This window comes from Tupaia chinensis, unplaced genomic scaffold, assembly GCF_000334495.1.
Source record: "Tupaia chinensis unplaced genomic scaffold, TupChi_1.0 Scaffold000113_1, whole genome shotgun sequence".
In the NCBI taxonomy this organism is placed as follows: domain Eukaryota; kingdom Metazoa; phylum Chordata; class Mammalia; order Scandentia; family Tupaiidae; genus Tupaia; species Tupaia belangeri.
This window is the reverse complement of record NW_006159577.1, coordinates 2,021,388-2,042,446: the sequence shown is the minus strand read 5'-3', so window position 1 is coordinate 2,042,446 and position 21,059 is coordinate 2,021,388. Positions and strand designations below refer to the sequence as shown.

The following is a 21,059-nucleotide window of genomic DNA, read 5'->3' as shown; positions in this document are numbered from 1 at the left end:
GGCCGACCACCCCCCCTGGGGGGGCGGGTGATTTCTTGCTTTCTGTCTCTCTGTCTTTCTGGCAAGTGCACACAGCCTATAGCAAAAACCTCTCAGAAAAAAAAAAAAAAATTGGTTGCAAATTCCAGATTACAGACAGGTGTATGGGTTGCGGAGTCCTGTTGGAGACCAAGCACCTCAAAGTACATGACCATGGCTTTGTCCACATCAGGGTTATACTGGCATGGAGACACAGAGGAAGGCCACTGGCTCATCAAGGCCATTTCAATCTTTGATGTGACACCTTTAGTCAAGTACCTTGGTGGACAGGGTAGAATGGCCCTGCAGGCAATTCCTGAGCCACTAGGGCTTTCTAGAAGAGGACAGACAGTAGTCTCAACAATGCTCCTTTCCATGGGAAGTCAAAAGTGAATTTTAAAAGTCCTTACACACGGGACAGCAGATGGCGTAGCAGTTACGTTGCTGGACTCCCACAAGGCCGACCAGTTTGATTCCTGGACCTGGAGGCTTGAAATTTGCACACGTGCACGTGTGTGTGTGTGTGCGCGCACCCAAGATTCAGGAGGAGAACGCAGAAGTGACTGTGGCGTGGCCATCCCCTTTTGGGGGAGATTTCTAACTTTCCCTCTCACTATCTCTGTTTCTCTCTCTCTCAGTGAGTATGCGTGCCCTAAGGCAAAAACCTCTTAAAAATAAAAGTCCGTACACAATCTGGTGAACCCACATTGTGGGACATTCTACAAACCAACTGGCCTGAACTCCTTAATAACAACAAGGCTTTTCAAAGTTAAAAAGGCCAGGGGATTATTTGAGAGTACTGTAGAGAGACTAAAGAGACGTGACAGCTACACATAATGTGTGACGGCCTTGACTGGTTCTTGCCTAGGCAAATGAAAGTTGGGAAAAAAGCTCAAAACAGGTATGGAGAGGGGGGGGGAGGTGAACATGCACTCTTTACCAGGCAGTGCTGTGTCCTAAGGACGACTGTGCTACTGTGGGTATGTAGGTAAATTTAAAGAGATACACGCTAGTACTTAAGAGTAAATTGCTACACCCTCAACTTCTTAGATGATTCTAGAAAAACCCACCCCTCCCTTGTTACCTGTGCATCTATCTGCATCTCTAAAAGCAGAGGTCACCAACTGGTACCTATCATCAAAGGGAATACGGGTGTTACAGTATTCTACCAATACTTCTGTAGGTAGATTTTCTGAATCTATTTATTTTTTTACAAACCTTAAATGCCAAACTCTTTACACTGCAGCAGAACTCCAAAGATGTAGGGGACAACTGGCTCCTATGCTCTTGCAGCAGAGTTCTGAAGCGGCTTGGAGTCACACAGCCCGTCTGTAATGCCACCGCCCCATGTGGCTCCAGTCCTATCTACTTAAAGGATGAACAATTCCATATGGCCAGCTGCTGGGAAAGGCTTATGGGGTGCGTATTCCTGGGCTGGTAGGTCAGCTGGTACATACACAGAGGGGTGCTGAAGGGACCCCCCTTGGTTGCCTCTGTGCAAACCCTGCAAGGAAGTTCCCAGAAACCCCCGAGTCAAAGCCAGCCCCCTAAACAGCACTGATCCTCGGCTGGCCGGGTGCACGTAGCCCTGAGCCCAAATCCGCACACGCTCTGGGTTTCTTACCACTCGCTAATTAGGAGAGGATGGTGCTTAATCAACATTTCAGTTTTGTCCCCAGGTTTCCATTAGATTTTAATCATGTTTATTTTTCCTTTCATGAATAAAATACTTCCAGACATTTTCAAAGATACCAGAGACTTGAACACATCATGAGGGGCAATGCTGGGCTCTCTTCGGGAAAATCTTGGAATTCATAGTTGTAAATATATTAATTCAAAGCAGATAAAGTCGAGAAACCTCAGGAAGCAAAAAAGATGGTCCTAATATACAGCGTCTTTCATATGCAAAATAACTGAGGTATGTGGAAAAAATGAACCTCAGGGCCTGTCACCCTTCCCGCTTTCCTCCTAGCCCCCATGCCACCCCCAAATCTAGGTCTCATCTCATGTGAAGGCCAGACCTACCACCCACACTGCCAAGGACAAGCAGAGTGCTTAATGGCAGAAGGTGCTAGAATTCGATGAGGGACAGGGTCTGGTTCTGGCATGGCGGGGCGGGGGTGGGGGGGGAGAGGGGGCACGGTGGTACAGCCTGGCACAGCCAACTCAGGTGAGTGGGTCATCCAGGAGTTCAGGGAGAGACTACATGTCTGTCATTAAAAACCGCCAACACGCTGGCTCTTACCTTCACAAATTCTGTCCAATCGCTGTCGCTTGACTTTGTGCTTATCCACAAGGGCCATTCTTTATGGAACTTTGCAACTCTCTGATTCGAAAGGCAAAGCGGTCCTCTAAGAACTTAGGGGAACTCGCAGGAGTCTGCGTGCATTACGCCACTATGAACCCTGAAACAAGGAGAAAAGAATCCTTACTCTCTGGAGACCCTCGGGACACAGGACAACAGGTCATTCAGGATGTTTCTGCCACTTTCTAGAATGGGACCTGCCATCTGGGCATGTGCTTGCTTTCCTCCTGAGACACTGGTAAATGGAGTCTGCCCCAACTCCTTTTTAGCAGTCCCCTACTTTCTATCTTGCAACAGGAAGTAAGCAAACACACAACGGTCCATTATTTCTGAAAGGAGCAAATGGCAAGAGATCTCTTGCCGTACAGATCTCTTACTTTTAGCTTCAGGGATATAAACACCAATGACCATTGTAATTTGTACTCCAATGCCAGGGACCAAGCAATAGCCACTTGGACTGCCCTTTATTTTGTGAATCACTGAGAGGCTAAGTGACAGGCAGCAGGCTCACGGACCATTCAGAAGGTCACGGGGAGCTGGGCCCAGAAGCCAACACTGAGACACAGACACCCACCAGAGCTACATGAGAGCTCTCAGAGTGCTGCGGCCTTCTGCCAGGTGGTTCACAGAACTGCTTCCCAAAACAGCCTCACAGGGCTCAGAGTCGCTACATCTCGGCATGACAAAAGCTCCTTACCCTACCGTACAAGGACATGGGCAAGGAGTCACACGGGCACTTTACCAAGTTTGCCAACTTTCTGAAACTTCCTTCGTTTAGAGGGGGCTGCAGACAGCACTAGCAAGGGCCATGCCCCAGGCTGCTGGCTTTGAAATTGGTCCCATCTCTGTGGGCTTCAGTAGACCTTAGATAGAGGGAGGCTGACCGGCCTGGCCAACCATCTCCACGATGTTTCAGGTGGAGGTGAGGTGGCGCGGGTGGGGAAGTCAGGAGACAAAGAGTCTCCTGTTTGGCTTGGGGTATATGGGCCTCTCTAGAGGGAAATTCAAATGTGGCCTGAAGAATGAATGGGGAGCTACTGCCCAGCCTGTTACTGGAGGGAGTCAGGAACCAATGAGTGAGAAGGCTCTAACCCTCATCTGCCGTGTATACAGTGGAGGTCCTGAACCCTTAGCTGCTGCCCCCACTGACATCCTAGCTTTCAATGCAACGTGCAGGAAATGCACATCCCTACTTCAATGGGGCTTGAAGGATCCCAACTAGGAGCTCTGAAACATTTTTAGACCTACTTTATAATCTCCTATATTATTCAAAGAACATAGCCAAACCACTCTAATTTTTAAAACTACAACACACGGAGATACTCATGTGTGCATAAAAGAAAGCTGCCCTCGGTTACCTAGCAAACAGAGGAAGGATGAAGACAAAAGTGAGGCCCAAGGGGGAAAACTGAGGATTATGATGGATGGTCATCAATTATGCAAAACGCAAGGAGTTACTTTTTATCAAAGGTCAGACTGCAGGTCTGACTATTAAAAGGTAGGCGACTTCCTGGTAGTTAATGGCTAATTTCCCAGCAATGAAGCTGAAAAAGCATCCTAAAGATTTATGGCAATAATTATGTGATTAAAAAAAAAAAAGCTAGGGGGTAAAAAATCACAATTTCCAATTACATAAATAATTAATGCAACATCAAAGAGATACCATACTCTAAGACTGGAAGTTCCCTGGAACCTGGGATGATGTGATTAAAAAAAAAAGCTAGGGGGTAAAAAATCACAATTTCCAATTACATAAATAATTAATGCAACATCCAAGAGATACCATACTCTAAGACTGGAAGTTCCCTGGAACCTGGGATGACCATAGTGGATGAGCAAGAAGATGAAGGCTGACTTAAATGCGCAGGGTGACTACTTAGGTACACCCATGTGGACACAGGTTTTAAACTCCCATTGCGGGACTTCTTAAAGGCAAGCATGCAAGAAGGGAGTATCTAAGTCTGGCAAACTCGAGATGCAAATACTGGATGGAGGGGGATGAGAACTACAGATCTGAGCCTGCAGACCCATGAGACATTCACTCTATGAGAGGCTGTCCAAGGCCAGCTCACATGTGCGTGCTCTCTCTCTCTCTCATATGTATATGTGTGTGTATGTGTGTGTACATATCTATCTATCTATCTATCTATATATATATATATAGATAGATAGATAGATAGATATAGACATATATATACAAGTTTGCCAATAGGCACATGCACTCATCAGAGAGGGAGTGAAGGAGAGGAAGAGAGAGAGAATGAATGAATGAATGAATGAATGAGAAATCATTCCCTAGAGGGGATGACCATGCCACAATCCTTTCACTTCCATTCTCTTGGGATTTTCGGCATTCACACACATGTGCCCAGTGTATTTTTTAAGTCGCCGGGTCCAGAACTCTAACCGTGCAGTTGGCTGTGTGGAATCCAGTGCTTTAACTACCACATCACTGGCTTGACTGGCAATTTTAACTTGCTCCAGCCTGAGCTCTGATGTCCAAACCACAGTCTGGCCTCTCTGTGACTCCAGCGTGAGAGTAGAACTGTATGTAGCTGCCTCATCCAAAGGGTGAGAGAATGAATTAGTTAATATTGTGAAGTGCCTCCGAGATGAAAAATGACAGCATTATAATCTGAGGCAAGGCGGGTTTCACACCCTCCCCCCCCCAATCCCCGAGTGAGGTGTAATCATTCTTTTTGCTTTCCTTTGAATTTTAATTTGTATAATTAGATGGCTTCTTGAAAAATTGATAAGTAGAATCTTGATCATGCAATCAAAGGAAAGATCAGCTATCAGCTTACACAAATGCCTGTGTTCTACCATTAAAAAATTAAAAAATAATTTAAAAAAATAAACAGGGGCTGACTCCAGGGTCTGGCTTTCTGGGAGACTGTCACTGTCTGGCCTTTCTGTGGGAGCCTCTCTACAATCTCCTAGCCATGACACGCACGCATGCTTCAAGCTACCCTCAACGGCAGCGAGATCAGCCTCGAGGCTGGCACACTCGGGCTGGTCTGGATTTCACGGCAGTGACCACTGATTTGCGGAGCATCAACTCCCCCCATGCTTCCTTTCAAACAAGAACGTACAAAATGTGACATTTTCCTCCCTCACCCTCCCAAGGAGCAAGCTATTTGCGAGGCCTTAATTAACATAACCATCTTTCCAATGGCAGCGACAGGCCCTCCTCCGAGCTGAGCTGTGCACCGCGGACTCCGACTGATATCTGTGCTGATAACGCCAGCATCCCGCCATCCACACTGGCTCTGGGCTCCCTGACAAGATCATGGCATTCTTGGGTTTGCTATGAAAACCAACTTCTGTTTTTATTTTAAACCAGTCTCTGCTCATTGACGATCTTCCTTGCCACTGAATTGGCTGCCATTTTCATCTACTGACGCCATCTAGTCAGTGTTTACCGACACAAAAATAAAGGTTCAGGGGACTGAAAAAAGCGAGGGGGGAAGGTGTTCCATTATCCCACCTTTGCAGAAATTGTCTACGAACCATCATAGTGGATGGGATACTTGCAGAAGGACCTTGGATAACCTGCGGAGGCCTAGGGTTCTCCTTTGTAAAACAGAGATAATGTTACTTATATCCCAAAGTGGCTGTGCGGATCAGATGACACATGCGTGCAATCATTTGGTGAGAAACAACAGTGGAGACACCCCTCTGTACAGCTAGCCCCAACGGTGCATCACTCCCCTTTGCTGAGTGTGTAAGATAACTCCAGTGAAGCTCAAGATCAAAAAGCAAGCCAGGTCTTCTCCTAAGACACAAGAGTACACGGAAGGCAAACCTGACGAAAACAAACACAGCCTTAGCCTCAGAGGTACAGGAATCGCAGGCAACCAAGAGTCAGAAAAGTCTACCTGAAACTCCACTTTCGGCCCGGTAACGGTGGTGCAGGTAGTAGCATACAGACTTGCAGTGCTGGAAGCCATATGGGTTCAGATCCCAAGCTGACCTGAAACTTACTGGGTGTGTGTCCAAGACCATGACTAGCTGGCAGGCTGGGGGAAAGGGACTGTGGAACAGTAAGCCTTAGCCCTATCAAAGGTACCCATCTCTTTTGTCTCTCTAGCCCACATTCTGTCTTATGAAAGAAATAAAATACACTTTAAAAAAACATTCACTTGCTCAAAGTCAGGGTTATGATATAGGCCCGTGCAGTTTTGAGTCCCAGACCCAGTGGCTTAAAACACATGCCAGGTGTGTGTGCATGCCCGAAGTCTTGAAAGGAGAAATGGAGAAGGAGGAGTTGCAGTGTGACCAACCCCCACAGGAGGGTGCTTTCTTATCTTCCTTCTTTCTCTCTGTCTCTCTCTTCAGTGAGCATGCACGCCCTTTAGCAAATTAAAAAATACATAAGTAAATATTCCTGGGAGGATTATCCTTGCCCAACAAACCCTAAAACATAGGTAGGTTAATTTTTACTAAATGAACATTAACAGTCACTGCCTGCCAGGATCAAGACCTTGAGGTTATATAGCTCAAAACCCCAGTTCTTACTAATTTACATTTTTAAAGTATCAAATAAGTTTCTAAGATCCTTTCATTTCTTTATTCTAGTCTCTAGTCTTCATAAAGATTAGGCAGCCAAAGGGATTTGCAGAGTAAATGCACGTCTTCAAAGGTATCTTTTAAAATAAAAATTCTTCGAAAACCAGTTAAATATGATGATAGCTTTCAATTCTTTTAAGGAAATCTACTTAAACGTTATGTTAATAAAGAAAGAACAAGTTTCACAATATGGTAATGAAGTAATATTACAATCTTTAAGCAAGAACTGCCAAAGGACTCAGTGAGTGCTGAGTCCTCAGAATATATTACACTGTTACACGCGAAGGGGTGGGGATTTCAACTCAGAGTGCGAGATGATCTGATGCAAAGGCTTCCTGCAGGCCAGACAGCAGTGTCCTTGCTTTCTGACCGACACCCTCCTGGACAGCCTGCTTCAGCACAGCTGTGCAAGGCCCTCACCCGTGAGCCTGCGTGTGAGCCAGCTGGACCATGCCGAGTGAGCAGCACCAGTCCAACGCTCTAAGGCAGCACCGAGAACCAAACGTGGGAAGGAACCTGCCACCTGGGCACTGTTCGGTAGATTCAGTGCCTTTTAACGGTGCCTTGAGAATTCTGGCCCTGATGACATCTGCTCAGAAAACACGGACTCTTCATCCAGGCCCAAATAAAACCATGAACCCATGCATTAGCTTCAGAAGCCAAGCACATCCAGCGGATCCTTTCTTATTAAGATAGTTAGGGAGAATCTTGAGGATATACAGGGTTTTGTTTTATAAACTACACCAGAAGAGCCAATTAAAAACCAGCTATAACAACATAAATGTTCTAAAGGAGTCAGATAAGTGCAAAAAACACTGGCCTACATGTTGTTTAAATGGTGGCCAGCGTGCCACAATAAAGAAAAGCATGAAGGTTGTACTTCAAGGCAGGAAATGCTTTTTCTTAAGGAAGATCCACACAGGAAGTGAACTTACTGGAGGTGAACTGGACGAATGTTTGTGTCCCCTAAAGTTCACTAAGGTAGAATGTGAACCCTTAAATGTTCAAAGCCTGCCCTGGAAGTGGATCTCTGAAGGTAATTCATGAAGTGGACTTCCCTGTCTCTCATGACGATAGCTTAAAGTCTACAAGCCTTGAGGCAGGACTTTGCCGGGTATCAGATCTGCCCAAGTCTCAATTTTGGACTTCCTGGGCTCTAACGCTGTAATAAATGTTTATGGTCTAAGTCATTACTCTATGGTGGTTTTGTTATAGTAGCCCGAATCACACAGGCAGTTCACACGTGTTAACCCAGGTCCACGGCCCTTTCCCAGCACCCTGAGGGACCACGTGAGCTTTGGAACTGAGAAATGTTTCAATTTCGAAAACATAACACATTGGGAGCCAGCAAATGGCATGGTAGTTAAGGTGTTGGATCCCACATAACTGGCTCCATGGTTCAAGTCCTGGACACAGCAGCTTGAAAATCAGTCTGGGCATATGTATGTGTGCATCCTCAAAATCCCAAGAGGAGAATGGAGGAGAAGGAATGGTGGTGTGGCCATCTCCTCTGAGGGTGATTTCTCACTTTCCTTCTCTGTCATTTTCTGTCCCTCTCTAGCAAGCACACATGCCCTATAGCAAAAACCTAGAGATTTTTAGGATTTAGATAGAAAGGCAAGAAATTGTGGACCTGTGATTTTAGTCTTTCCATGTACTTCCCTCTTTAAAAAAAAAAATCTTAGGGACTTAAAATAGACCACACACACACACACACACACAAAAGAGGGAAAGAAAGGAAAGTGAAGATCATGTGAGCTACACAGGGCTAGTAATTTCAGAAAAACTTACAAAGCAAGTCTCTTGGCACACGGAATCACAGTGCTTGCAGAGAGTACAAGACACAGTTAAAGGCAGCCACAGATAAGGAGAGGGGACCACATTTAAAACTGTGGCTTTCCTTGGCCAGCAGAGATGAGTAAATCCACCCGCTTTGGTTTAGGGTTGTTAGCACATGGAAATATTTCCTGGTGTTAAATGGAAGACTCACAAATTCTAAATATTTTCACTTGCTAAAAGCTATAATCAAGAACAGAGGCCTTGAGCAGAAAGACTTTGTGATTTTCCTAATTGGTTGTTTTATTTGTGTCATAATGGAAATTAAGTGTGGGACTTTGCATGCTATGGAAAATGACACACTCCTGTTTTAGAATTTTCACACATTTTTAAAGCACTCGTCTTCCAAATATGCTTTAAAAAATATATTAGCTTTAATACTAAAGTAGTCTTTCATAATAGCAGCAAACAAATTGAAAGGGATGAAAGCGGAAAAAAAAAAGCAAACTTTCATTCACATTGAGAGGTGTAAAATGACACATCTTATTCCAGTAGTTTAGATTGTGGAATATATGAATGCAGATTAATTTTTCCTATGCCTAATTCTTTATTCCTGTGGCATAAAAATTATCACCTGTAACTGAGGAGTCTGGATGAACAGGGTAAAGGGACTAACCACCTCAATTTCTATAGACGAAAGTTCCACCTACAACAGACAATGCATCTTTTGCTACACACTAAAGCACAGGTAACCATGGTCACAAAGGGCTTGAATCTGCAAGTTAACCAAGGTGACATCCACCAGGCTGGGGCCAGCAGGTGGCGTAGTGGTTAAGGTGCCAGACTCCCACATGGCCAACCGTGGCTCAAGTCCTGGACCTGAAGGCTTGCTTTCTCATATTCTCTCTCTCTTTCTGGTGAGCACATGTGCCCTACAGCAAATTAAAAATAAATAAATTTAATTTAAAATTCTAACACAAATGAAAAAAATCTACCAGTCTACACATCCCCAAGAGCCCTGAATAGAGGTTATATACTAAACTTATTAGACAGTTCACTACATTAGTAACTGAAATGATTAATTCTGAGGAGGGAAAACAACTCCAAACTTTTATCTCTGCTTTCATACCACAAACAACAGAGAAAGCTATTATGAGTGTGTGCTGTGTCCAGCAGCAGTTTTGCAGTAGACAGTAGCTGAATGTCTTCTACCGCAATTCAGTTCCAAAACTATCTAATTCGCGACAGAGTCAAATGCCACAGGGTGAGCGGCTCAGTCCTATAAGACCCCACCCACTTCTAATGCCAATCCTAAGCCCCAGGTAGTTTTCACCTATGGGCTTCTGGTGCCTGGTTATAAACTGGGGTTCCCATGACCCCCTCCCTTCCTTGAATTCAATTAATTTGCTGTGGCACCTCACAGGACTCCTAATAAACTTACCAGCTCATCATAAAGGATGTTACACAAGACACGGGGGAACAGCACAGAAGGACAGTCGACCTCTCGGAATCACCACAGGTTCAGTTATCTAGGCTCTCTGAATCCCGTCCTTCTGGGCTTTTATGAAGGTTTTGTTACAGAGGCATGGTTGATTTCATTACTGGTCATGGAGGGATCAGCTTAACCTTCAGCTCCTTTCCCTTCTGTGGAGCTTGAGGGGTGAGGCTTAAAGGCCGTGCTGCCCCCCCTCCCACCTTGCCCCCCCTCACTCCCACCTTTTTTAAAGTTTGCCATAGGGTGAATGTGTTAGCAGGAGAGACACTTGGTAGTGGTGGTGGGGGGTGTTGAGAAATCACCCCTGGGGGATGGCCACACCACAATCCCTTCTCCTCCATTCTCTCCTAAGGATTTTGGGCACACACCACCAGGTCCAGGACTTGAACTGCATAGCAGTTGGCCATATGGGATTCAGCCACCTTAACCACCATGCCATCAGATGATCCTAAAGTCCTAATCCTTTTACACTCCCTTGGTCTTTCAGGTGACTCCCTCCCACCTCAGTCTACTCATTAGCATAGAGAAAGATCCTAAGCATACTGTAGATTCCAGGCATTTTAGGAGTTGTATGCACAGACCATAAACCGTAATATCACATAAATAATAATGTCATGTATTAGCTAACATGTGACATATTATAAAACATAATTATTGAATTTATTATTAAACTTATTAGATTATACTGGGGGAAGATTTAATGTTTTTTTTTTTTCCCTTGGAGAGATTTTCACTGTAGGGCGCGTGCGCTCGCCAGACAGACAGAGAGAGACATAGAGACAGAAAGCGAGAAATCACCCCCCAGGGGGGATGGTCACGCTGCAATCCCTTCTCCTCCATTCTCCTCTCGGGATCTTGGGCACGCACGCACACGCGCCCGGCGTGAGTTTTAAGCCACCAGGTCCGGGACACGAACCACGGTCGACTACGTGGGAGTCCAGCGACATAGCCATTACGCTAACTGCTGGTTCCCAAGATTTAATGTTTTTAGGCAACTTTTAATTATTTAGCTAATTTGAATACACATGAAATGTACTAGCATTTAAATGTCTAACAAAGGCAATTATATGAACTATCTGGTTATTTATTCAACAAACTGCAATGATGAGAGCTTACATTTTTAAAAATTTAGATTTTTTAAGGGGTCTGATTCTTGATATTTTGCCAGGGGAGACCCAGTCTGTGACTGCCTTTGCGAAGTGTCCAACCTCCGTAGGGAGCACAATGGCCCTTCTGAGATTCAGCCTGTCTGTGCCGACACCGTGTTTCAGAACACGTGCCCAAGGGCGCACTTTCTGCAGTTATCCGAGTGCTCTCAAAACCAATGAAAATCCTCACGTGAAGCCAACATTCTGTTCCAGCCCTTCCCGGGAGCAGGGCCAGACGAGGAGAGGCCTGGTGTCTGGCAATGGAGCCCTTCAGCCGGCAGAGGGCACTGCACACCCTGCATGGCCTTTCCAGGGCTGCAAAGACAGCTGCTTTGCCAACTTGGGCTATATAAGAACCTGGAGAAAATCAGATCAGATACCCCAAAAGGCAAGGCCTGAACCAGTGGGTGAGATGCTGCATTTCTCCTCAATCTCAAGATGCAAAAGAGACAGAAGGTACCTCCAATCACCCTTCCAGTAACAGATGCTTAGTTTTCAGGAACATGATCAGCCAGGGAAAAGGGAATGTAGTGCCAAGCCCTCCCTGTCATCTACCTCGGTGGCTGAGGTGGGGGGGAGTCTTCCTTTTAAAAAGGGCTGAGTGATTTGACATTCAGGATGAAGCAAGGCAGGTCAAAAGGCTTCCCAGGGCTTTGGATCCCTGCCCTCCAAGGAGCTGTGGGCCACCCTGAAGGATGACTTTTCATGATGGCCATGGTTTTCATTTAGAGATACATCAATATGCCAAGGATAAAAAACGAAAACAACTTGGCAGAGATGGGATTTGTGAGGAAGGAAAGAACTAGGGAGGGACTGGGCTGTGCTGCTCTGCAAAGGCCCGTCAGGGTTTCCATTACACATTCCAGCTGCTGGGGCACCACATCCTCCTGAGCTCTGATTCCACCTTCTCCAGGAAGGAAGCCTCCAGCATCAGCCAGCCCCTGCCACTCCCCCTTCTTTTCATGGCTCAGACATCACCAGCACCTGCCTGTCTTGCTCAAAACCACACTAGGTGGGATTTGCTTTGATTTCCTGGATGGGGTTATTCCGTACACCCCATGTCAGCATGGACAACCTAGTGAGAAATGTGCCAACACTGTAGGGCGACTTCATTTGTTTGGCAGAACTTATCTCAGAAACAGAATAGGAAGGATGGGATGAGACTTCTGATAGTATAGGTTTTTATTTTGTTTTTATTTTTTTTTTTGAGAGGTTTTTGTTATAGGGAGCGTGCACTTGCCAGAAAGACAGACAGACAGACAGAGAGAAAGCGAGAAATCACCCCCAAGGGGGGATGGCCACACTGTAATCCCTTCTTCTCTTGGGATGTTGGGCGCGCGCGCGCGCACACACGCCTGGCATGAGTTTAAGCCACCGGGTCTGGGACTCAAACTGTGGTCAACTACATGGGAGTCCAGCGACATAGCCATTATGCCATTTGCTGGTCCCCTAATAGTATAGGTCTTAAAAAAAAAAAAAAAAAGACCATCATGAATATGCTGTGACTCATTCTCTCTGAAGGAGGCTGGCTGCTCTATGGAGAAGCCTATATAGCAAGGAACTGAGGCCTCTGACCAACAACCAGTGGGAAACTGAGGTCCCCAGTTAACAACCCATGAAGAGCTGAAGCCCCTGCCCCTGTTGGGTCTACAGATGACAAACCTAGCTGACATCCTTACTGTGCCATCACGAAGGACTCTTGCCAGGGGCACCCAGCTATGCCGTAAGGATTCCTGACCCACGAAAACTGAGAGATAATCAAGTTTTCTTGTACCCTAAGTTTAGAGGTAATTTGTCACACGGCAATATAAACTAATATAGCCCTTTATAAAACCGATCAAATTTACTGTGATCACTGATACAGTACAGTTAAACAGAAAGGACGAAAATACTAATACATTTGTAATGCATGGCACCAAGTTTATATTACCTACAAGGCAGGGAACACTAACAAAAACCCACCAGAACGCTATAAATCTTCAGCTGCCCAGGCTGACATGAGGTCTGTGATATATCCACTTCGGTAAACTCTTGGGGCTAGCCTATTCTTCTCACATCTTCTCACATCAGCCAATACCCATAGGCCTGAAGAATGGAGAGTTTGCTGTTACTTCAACTTACCCCAGACACTTAAAATAAATTACAGGGCTTCGCTCAACATGCACAGTTAACTAAGGCACCCTGGAGTCTCCACGCTGACTCGTGCACACCCGTAAATCTGGGAGCCATTTAAAAGATCTATCAGAGAGACCTGGCCCTGTAACATGAATGCAGCTTTCTAGGCCACCCTGTGCATGGTAAGTCACGAGAAACGGACCCTCTCATTCCTTATTCTTAGCAGTGGTTCTTGAACTGCAGCACTATGAGGTCTGAGCTCTACAAAGAAGAGAAAAAGAGGCGGCTAGTAAACATTACAGGCAGTCTGCAGTTTCCGAGTACAATGCTTCCCGCAATGGCAGACGACAGATCCTATCTCTGAGACACTCCCTCCCCTGGAACCGGAGGAACAGAAACGCCATGGAGGGCAGCTATGGATGCCCTCCCACCGATGCCTACATGCTCGTATGGCTCTTGATAGTTTGTTAGAACCATGGCATTTCCGGAGCCTTCCAAGACTCTGGAAGTCACCAAACTCAAAACTGTTTCCTTGACAGAAAACCAGAGATTCTTACACAGCCAAGCACCTAATTCTTATTCCTTTCTGTTCATTTCCTAGGCCCCCATGCATCCGCCATCCCTGGGCCTAGTGCTGCAGAGACCTATTGATGCAACAAGTCTGGAAGCACAGGTGCCAAACCGAGCTACACCAGCCAGGTTCTAAACACGAACAGTTTCATGTTGCCGTATCTCACTGTTCCTAAAACAAACTCAAAAGGCAGAGCTCCAGACCAAAGAGAGAGAACACCTACATACACAAAAAGGCAGGCAAGCAAAATAAAAAAAACCTGGCTTGTTAGCTCATTAAACACAAAAATAAAAATAGCCAGATAGACACTCAACCATTAGCAGAGCTCCCTCTGAGGAGTGGGGGCACTGTGGAAAGAAGGGAGGCTCCAAATGGCCGAACAAGCCTCACCCGCATGCACTACTGTAAACCCACTCACTGACGAAGTGCGTAGTGTGCAACGAGAACTAAGTGGCTGCAAGTGTTAACTCACCTGGCAGGAACCCGTGCAGCCCACAAACAGCCTGCTGCACTGATTCTAGCAGGTGAAACATTTACTCCTCCGAGAAGAGCATACCCAGCACAATGCTTCTCAGCTACTGCCCCAGTTCTGAATGAGGCGTCAGTGGCGTCTTCGAAATCTCAGGAGCTGGCAGGCTAGAGGTACCCTCTCCCTTACCCTCCATCCCAGACCATCTCAAACAAGGGTGCAGTTGGCTCTAAGGAGCCCAAAGGTGGCCCATGCCCTGTAAGATAACCTGATACCCCAGTGGACCACAAGGTTAGGGACATCTGCTCGAAATTCATTCCCTACAGTACTCTGCTAGTCTCATTACTATCCTCTGAGTATTAGTGTCATGGAAAGGTTAAATGCCAACACTGTCTTCTTGCGTCTAGAACGGCTACAGCATCTGTTCACACGGGAGGTGTGCTCTCTTGGATGTGAGCTACAGAAACTTCTATGAACCTAGGACCTCTGACTTGGTTGCTGACCCTGCCACAGGCAATGACTTGTCCAGGTCACACAGGCATTATGTGGCATCGCCACTGACAATCCATCTCCCAGGCCACACTGGGGCCCGTTGGTGGCTAAGCTACAATCATAGCATATGACTATGTGCAGAGCTCTGGACGGTTCTCTCTCAGTGTCCTGTTGAGCTGTTCTCCCCTTAGTATATTTTTTGTTGTTGTTGAGAGAGAAATTTTTATGATAGGGTGCTGGGGTGCTTGCACATGCCAGAGAAACAGAGGGACAGAAGGCAAGAAATCCCCAGTGGGGATGGCTACACTATAATCCCTTCTCCATTCTCCTCTTGGGATTTTGGGCATGCATGCCTATGCGCCCAGTGTGAGTTTGAAGCTACCAAGTCTGGGAATTAGAGAGTCCAGTGATGTAACGATTACGCCATCTGCTGGTCCCGGAGCTGTTCACTTTATGCTTGGTGTGTGAGTCTCCATTACACCTTTGGAAGTCACAAGTGTCACTCTGTAGCCGCAGACTCATGTGGCCCTTGCAATTTGGCCCAGGCCCCAATCCACACAGCAGGTCCAGGGGGCAGAAGGGAGGCAGCACCATCAGGAGTCAGGGCAATCTGATTCCCAGAGAGGAACTCAGGAAGGGTTAAATGGAGTTTTAGAAACAAAACTTATGAAAATGGCTTCAACACAATTTGATGAGGTCAGCGAGTAGAGAGGCCTAATGACACTTTTAAGAAAAAACATCTGTCGATGTCAAAAGGTCGGCAGGAAGTGAGTGGGATTTACGCGGCTCCGATTGGCCAGACCAGTACTCCTAGAAAGAGGGACACACATGGCTTAACTTAGCCCTCGAGCGACAACAAAAAGCCCCTTTCAATTGTCCTCTGACCAGCCCCCATCTCCTCTAAACAAGAGGCCAAGCTCTGCGCTATGAAATCTGTCGAGGACCCTGACTGGCAATTAGTTCTTTGTTCATTCACTGATCGGCCACGGAGGCCAAAGCATTCCCTGAATGTGCAGCTCTGGGGAATGCTGTTCCGCTGTGTGTCTGTCGCCTATCCAGGTCTCCAATCTTCAGCTTTACTTTTTCACTGGAGCAAAACGTGGGTCACTTGAATAGCAAATGTTTCAATAAATCTGTCCTCACAAAAACCAAAACAAGAGATTTCTTTGGAAAAACAGGAAGTCTGGGTACATAACAGGGCTTAAAATAGGGGCCCTCTCATTTGTTGATGAAACCCTGGCTACTAAAGCCTGTTGGAGCCCACTTACCTTTTACCAGCAGCTTCAGTAAACCATCCTGCTGCCTGGGGCCTGGTCTTTGTTACGCTCTGATGCAGGTCACATGTCTGGGTCCTGGCCCTGGTTGTCTAGCATCCTGTCCACAGGCCCTGAGAAGGGTCTCAAGGGAAGGCAGGCCTGGCACCATCACAGGAACCAGGCCTGGTGCTTTCCATAAACTGGAGGCTGTTTCAGCTTTCTCATCGCAATCATTTAAAAGTTGGAAGTTGGAGGCCTTGGGACCAGCAGTTAGCGTAATGGCTATGTCGCTGGACTCCCATGTAGTTGACCGTGGCTCAAGCCCTGGACCCGGTGGGTTAAATTCATGCCAGGCATGTGTGTGCTTATGTGCCCAAGATCCCAAGAGGAGAATGGAGGAGAAGGGATTGCAGCATACCCCGCCCCAGGGGTGATTTCTCACCTTCTATCTCTGTCTCTCTCTGACTTTCTGGTGAACGCATGTGCCCTATAGCAAAAACCTCTCAAAAAAAAAAAAAAAAAAAAAAAAAAAAAAAAAAAAAAAAACACGTTGGAGGCCTTCTGGAATTCGTGTTTGTTCTTTATAGACTGTTACACAGTTTTACAGAAGCCCTGCCTCTAGGAAGAAATGCATGGCTGCCACCTGAATGTAAGCACTCCTGGGGGTGGAGGGCAAAGCCGGGTGCCCAGTGTCATCTGCAAATGAAAGAGCAGGCAGGAAGCCAGCCACTATATAGTTTCCATTCTTCCCAAAGAGCCCACTTAAAGCACAAGAAAACTTCCCAAGAAAAGCTCAAGCTCTTCAACTGACAGCACTATGTGTTCACCAGGCACCTCCTGGGTACCATCTCCTGCGCTGGTTCCTGCTCTCTCGCTCTGATTTTCCACTTCTTTCCCTCTAGTGTTTTCCTAAACACCCTGGATATGGAGGACAGTGTTAAAACAGCATGGCACAGGTGCGCATCATAAAGACACCCTTGTTAAAATGTGAAGTCACCCACCCCACAGAGAGAGCTCAGGGAATCAAGTGAGTCAGAAGGGGGTTGGGGACGGATGGACTACAGCACTACTGAAGTCAGTTCCCAAGGTCTAGAGGTCCAAGACAACCTCCAGTGCCTTCCTGTATCGTAGGAAAGGCAGAGTTCTGCACATCGCAGACCTTCAACAGGCTCGTAGCGTGGACCATCTGGAACACTGGATTATGCTAACTTGTCTTTCCTATGTAGGTGCCAGTCCTAAAAGGGAGGAAAAAGTCCATGCTTAAGCAAAAAGGAAATTATAGGCACCGCTGGTTGCAGACTCCTGATGGGTTCTGTTGACTGGTAAGAGGAGAACATCAGCTGTGTGAAAGTCCATGAAGGGTAGGACCCATGCAATTTCACTTAAGAAAAGTGGATCTATGCCGGGTGGGGTGGTGCCTGTACACCTGTAACCCCAGCTACTTGGGAGGCAGAACCAGGAGGGGTCAAATTTGAGACTAAACTGGGCAAGAGTGAAACACTCTAAAAAAGGAAGGAAAGACAGATTAAATTCACTTTTGGGAATGTAGACAACTACTAAAAATCAGGGGGTGGGGGAACCAAAGAACACATGACTTTGAGAAGTCGTGTAACCTAGACGAGACACAGCCTGGACCCCAGACTTGTGGCTCTCTCTCCTGATGCACACCTGACCTAGCCCCACCACGTGGGCCACTGTACAATCACCATGCCATTCTTGCTGACTGTCCACACTAAGAGCAACAGTGAGGCACTGCTCGCTAGCGTGTGGCCCTCCTGCTCGATTTTCTTCTGCCTTACCCGCTTGGGAAAAGCTCCCAGGAGTCGGAGAACAATGTGCCAGTCTTTACCTAGGCCCATCAGAAGCCAGGAAGAGGTGTGTTTAGGAGCTGGTGTTGAGTCTGGCCTGGCTGATCTTTTAGGGGAGACATTAAGTATGGAACAGGGCTCAGGATAGCATGGGTGGGCTCACACATGGGTCCTCGCAGGTAATCCTTGTAAATTCAAGACATCTCGGACGTGCCCCACTGCCCCATCCCTGCGTTTGTCCTTCCTGGGGTGTCAAGGCTCCTTCCATGTCATCAACGGTGTTGTATGGCGGGCAGCTTTGAACCATTTATTGAAGTTGTTCTTCTGAAGAGTGAACAGGATGGAGAATCTGAACATATGTGACCACGCAGCTGATCTGCACAAGCATTCCCCACAGCCATTTATTTTAAGGCATCATGTGCTATTTTTACACTCCACAGAAACACTGCCAAGGGAATCCACAGAGGAAAACAAAGGAGCTCGAGCCACTCTGGCTACTCTGGCTTCCCACTTCCACAAAACAAACCATCACGAAGCACTATCTGCTACCTTGTCTTGGACACAAATGCTGTAATAGAAGTTATTTGACATTATTTGAGGTCAAGTTTTTTTTTTTTTTAAGTCTTAAGTGACTTTTAAACAAATATAATTTTTCTTTCCTACCACTACTGGTCATGAGATTCAAATGCCCTTTGTATCCCCAACTATGTGTGAGTGAGCAAGCAGGCACGTGCGTGTGTGTGTGTGTGTGTGTGTGTGAGAGAGAGAGAGAGAGAGAGACAGTTCACCTGTAATACTGGTTCTAAGCAAGTGACAAACTTGAATTCTGTTGTAGAAGGGAACAGCAATGCTTAGGCCCCAGCAGGGAAAGTTCTGGAGCTCCAATCTCTGCCTGTTATTATGTGGAGAGCAGTCACACAGAGAGGGATTGAGTATATTCTGCATGGGCAGAAAGAACCATGACGAGAAGGGAGGGAAAACCCAAAGTGAGATTCCAGATAGCTAAAGAAGATTCTCACCATCGAGGAAGGGCTGACCTGAGTTATGAATCAAACTGGCGCACTTCCCCAAGGGTGCTGGTGCTGCCCGCCCTGGAGGACATGAAGCCCAGTCCAGAACTGGCCCACAGATAGAGACCCCTCTTGACCCATGTGGGCAGGGAGAGAGCTGAGGTGGAAGGGGAGGGGAGAGAAACACGCAGTGTAACTCCTCTTCTAGAGTCTCCCAGCGGCCCTGGAGGTACACCCAAAAGCACACCGGAGCCAGCCCCTGTTAGGTCCTGGCTCCCTGTGGCCCTCATAATGCTGATCTGTTACAGGATTCCCACAAAGGCAAACAGCCCCGGTATGTACCATTTTATTTTCTCTCAAAACATCCTTCCTGGGACCATCCCAACAAGCTGAGTATACTATTTTCAACTAAGGCCCTGGCATTGTCTAGGAATGTTTTCAGGGCTAAGCAAATTGCTAAAGCAAACATCTTATTTTCATCTGCTAAGACAGCCAAGCGCTGTAAAAATATTTCCTGATAGGACTTCCAGAGGAACTGCCCCCTCTGGTGGAACTGCTGGCACCAGACAGTCTGCTGCAGGGAAAAACTCTCGCTCTAGGCCCTGTGTGTGGTACCAGGCTTTCGAGGGTGGTTCCTTCAGCAGCTACCCCGCCCCTCACCTCCAGTAGCCCTCAGCCTGGGGAGACCAGAGCAGCCTGCAGGAAGGAAGGGGGCTCTCTCACCTCTCCTCTTTGCTCTGAGGCACAGCCACAGTTAAAAACCAAATACCACGCACCCCAGTCCTTCTGGGTGGCTTAGGACTCAGCCACCAGGTGATCTGGGTGCAGGAGAAGAGAATGGGGTCTAGAGAAGTGGGCCGTAAGGTCCCCACACCCCAAGCCAGCTAGTAAGGCAGCATGCACTGACCCTCTGCCCAGCATTCTGAACCGCACAGGCCGGCCTGCGCACCTGGCTTCCCAAACACACCCTGGGAGGTATCGCCGCTAACAATCATTGCAAATATTGTGCCATTCTGAGAGCAGCGGCTGTCACAACCTGGACATTCCCCAGCTCATAGCATCCTGAGTGCTCTGCATGTATGATACTTGCCAACAGTCTTCGGAAATAGACATGCTATTATCTCATCTAAAAATGACAAAACCGAGGCCACAGCAGAAAACAGCTTGCTCAGGGAGACCCAGCTGGAGGCAGTGGTGAGCCTGAAGCCAGGCAGTCCACATCCACCAGCCTGTGGTAGCACCTAAACTCATTACATGCTATTTCATGTTTTGAGTGACTAGAAAAAGAGAGCCAGGTCATTGGCCTGAGTGACCGATCCTATGAGGGCTCAGGGGCAAAATCAAGTGCTCTTGCAACTGTGCCCACAAGCAGTCAAGAGGGTGAGCAGGGGGCAGCCCAGGCCTGGAGTCTACACCCTCAGCTTAGGACACCCAGAAAGAAAGGTGACCAGAACAAGGCTCTAGAGGCTCAGCGGTGCTGGCCATGTTAGATACTCTCCTAGGTGTGGTAACGCTACTGCTGCTTCATGTTTAAGTACAGGGGTCTCGTTCGGAATCTAAACCGTAACATTGGCTGGTGAAAAGAAACGGTGGCTAGCATTTGCTTTCAAATAGCCAGGTGTGATGTGTGGAGACAGTGTATGAGAAATGAAGTTAGCTATCAGCTAACTGCTGAAGCGGGCTAAGAGGTACATCTAGCTGCTCTTACATATATGCAATTTTCTGGAAGTCTTTTTTTTGTTCGTTTTCTAAAGTTCTTTGCCTATGAATGAGGATAGTGCTGTCGGGAGGATCTCGGGTGGCAGACACACTCTATCTAGCACACAGTGGCTGCTTCTTTTGGGTTGCCAAGAGAATTAAGGAATACTGCGCCTCTGGGGGAGCACCTTCCGTGCACCCCACATATTTTGGTGGCCCTAAAGGAGGCTGGCTACTCAGCTTATCTTTCTGGGATGGGAAGGCAAGACCTCTGCAGGAAGGGAACTTGGCCTGAAGGAAAGGTGCTCCCCACTAGCAGCGCCCCCCCC

General features: G+C 47.0%; 1 protein-coding gene across 3 annotated transcripts in view; it reads right to left on the bottom strand.

Annotated features, from left to right (window-relative positions):
• CTBP2 (C-terminal binding protein 2) overlaps nt 1–21,059 on the bottom strand; it is a 204,786-nt gene that overhangs the window by 77,407 nt on the left and 106,320 nt on the right. For 2 of the 3 annotated variants that reach the window (XM_006143911.3, XM_006143910.3), the window contains exon 3: nt 2,264–2,423. The exons of the other annotated variant lie outside the window; for it this stretch is intronic. In XM_006143911.3, the coding sequence (XP_006143973.1) occupies nt 2,264–2,321 (58 nt within the window). In that variant the 5' untranslated portion in view covers nt 2,322–2,423. The remainder of the gene's footprint in view (nt 1–2,263; nt 2,424–21,059) is intronic. 3 annotated transcript variants of the gene reach the window in all.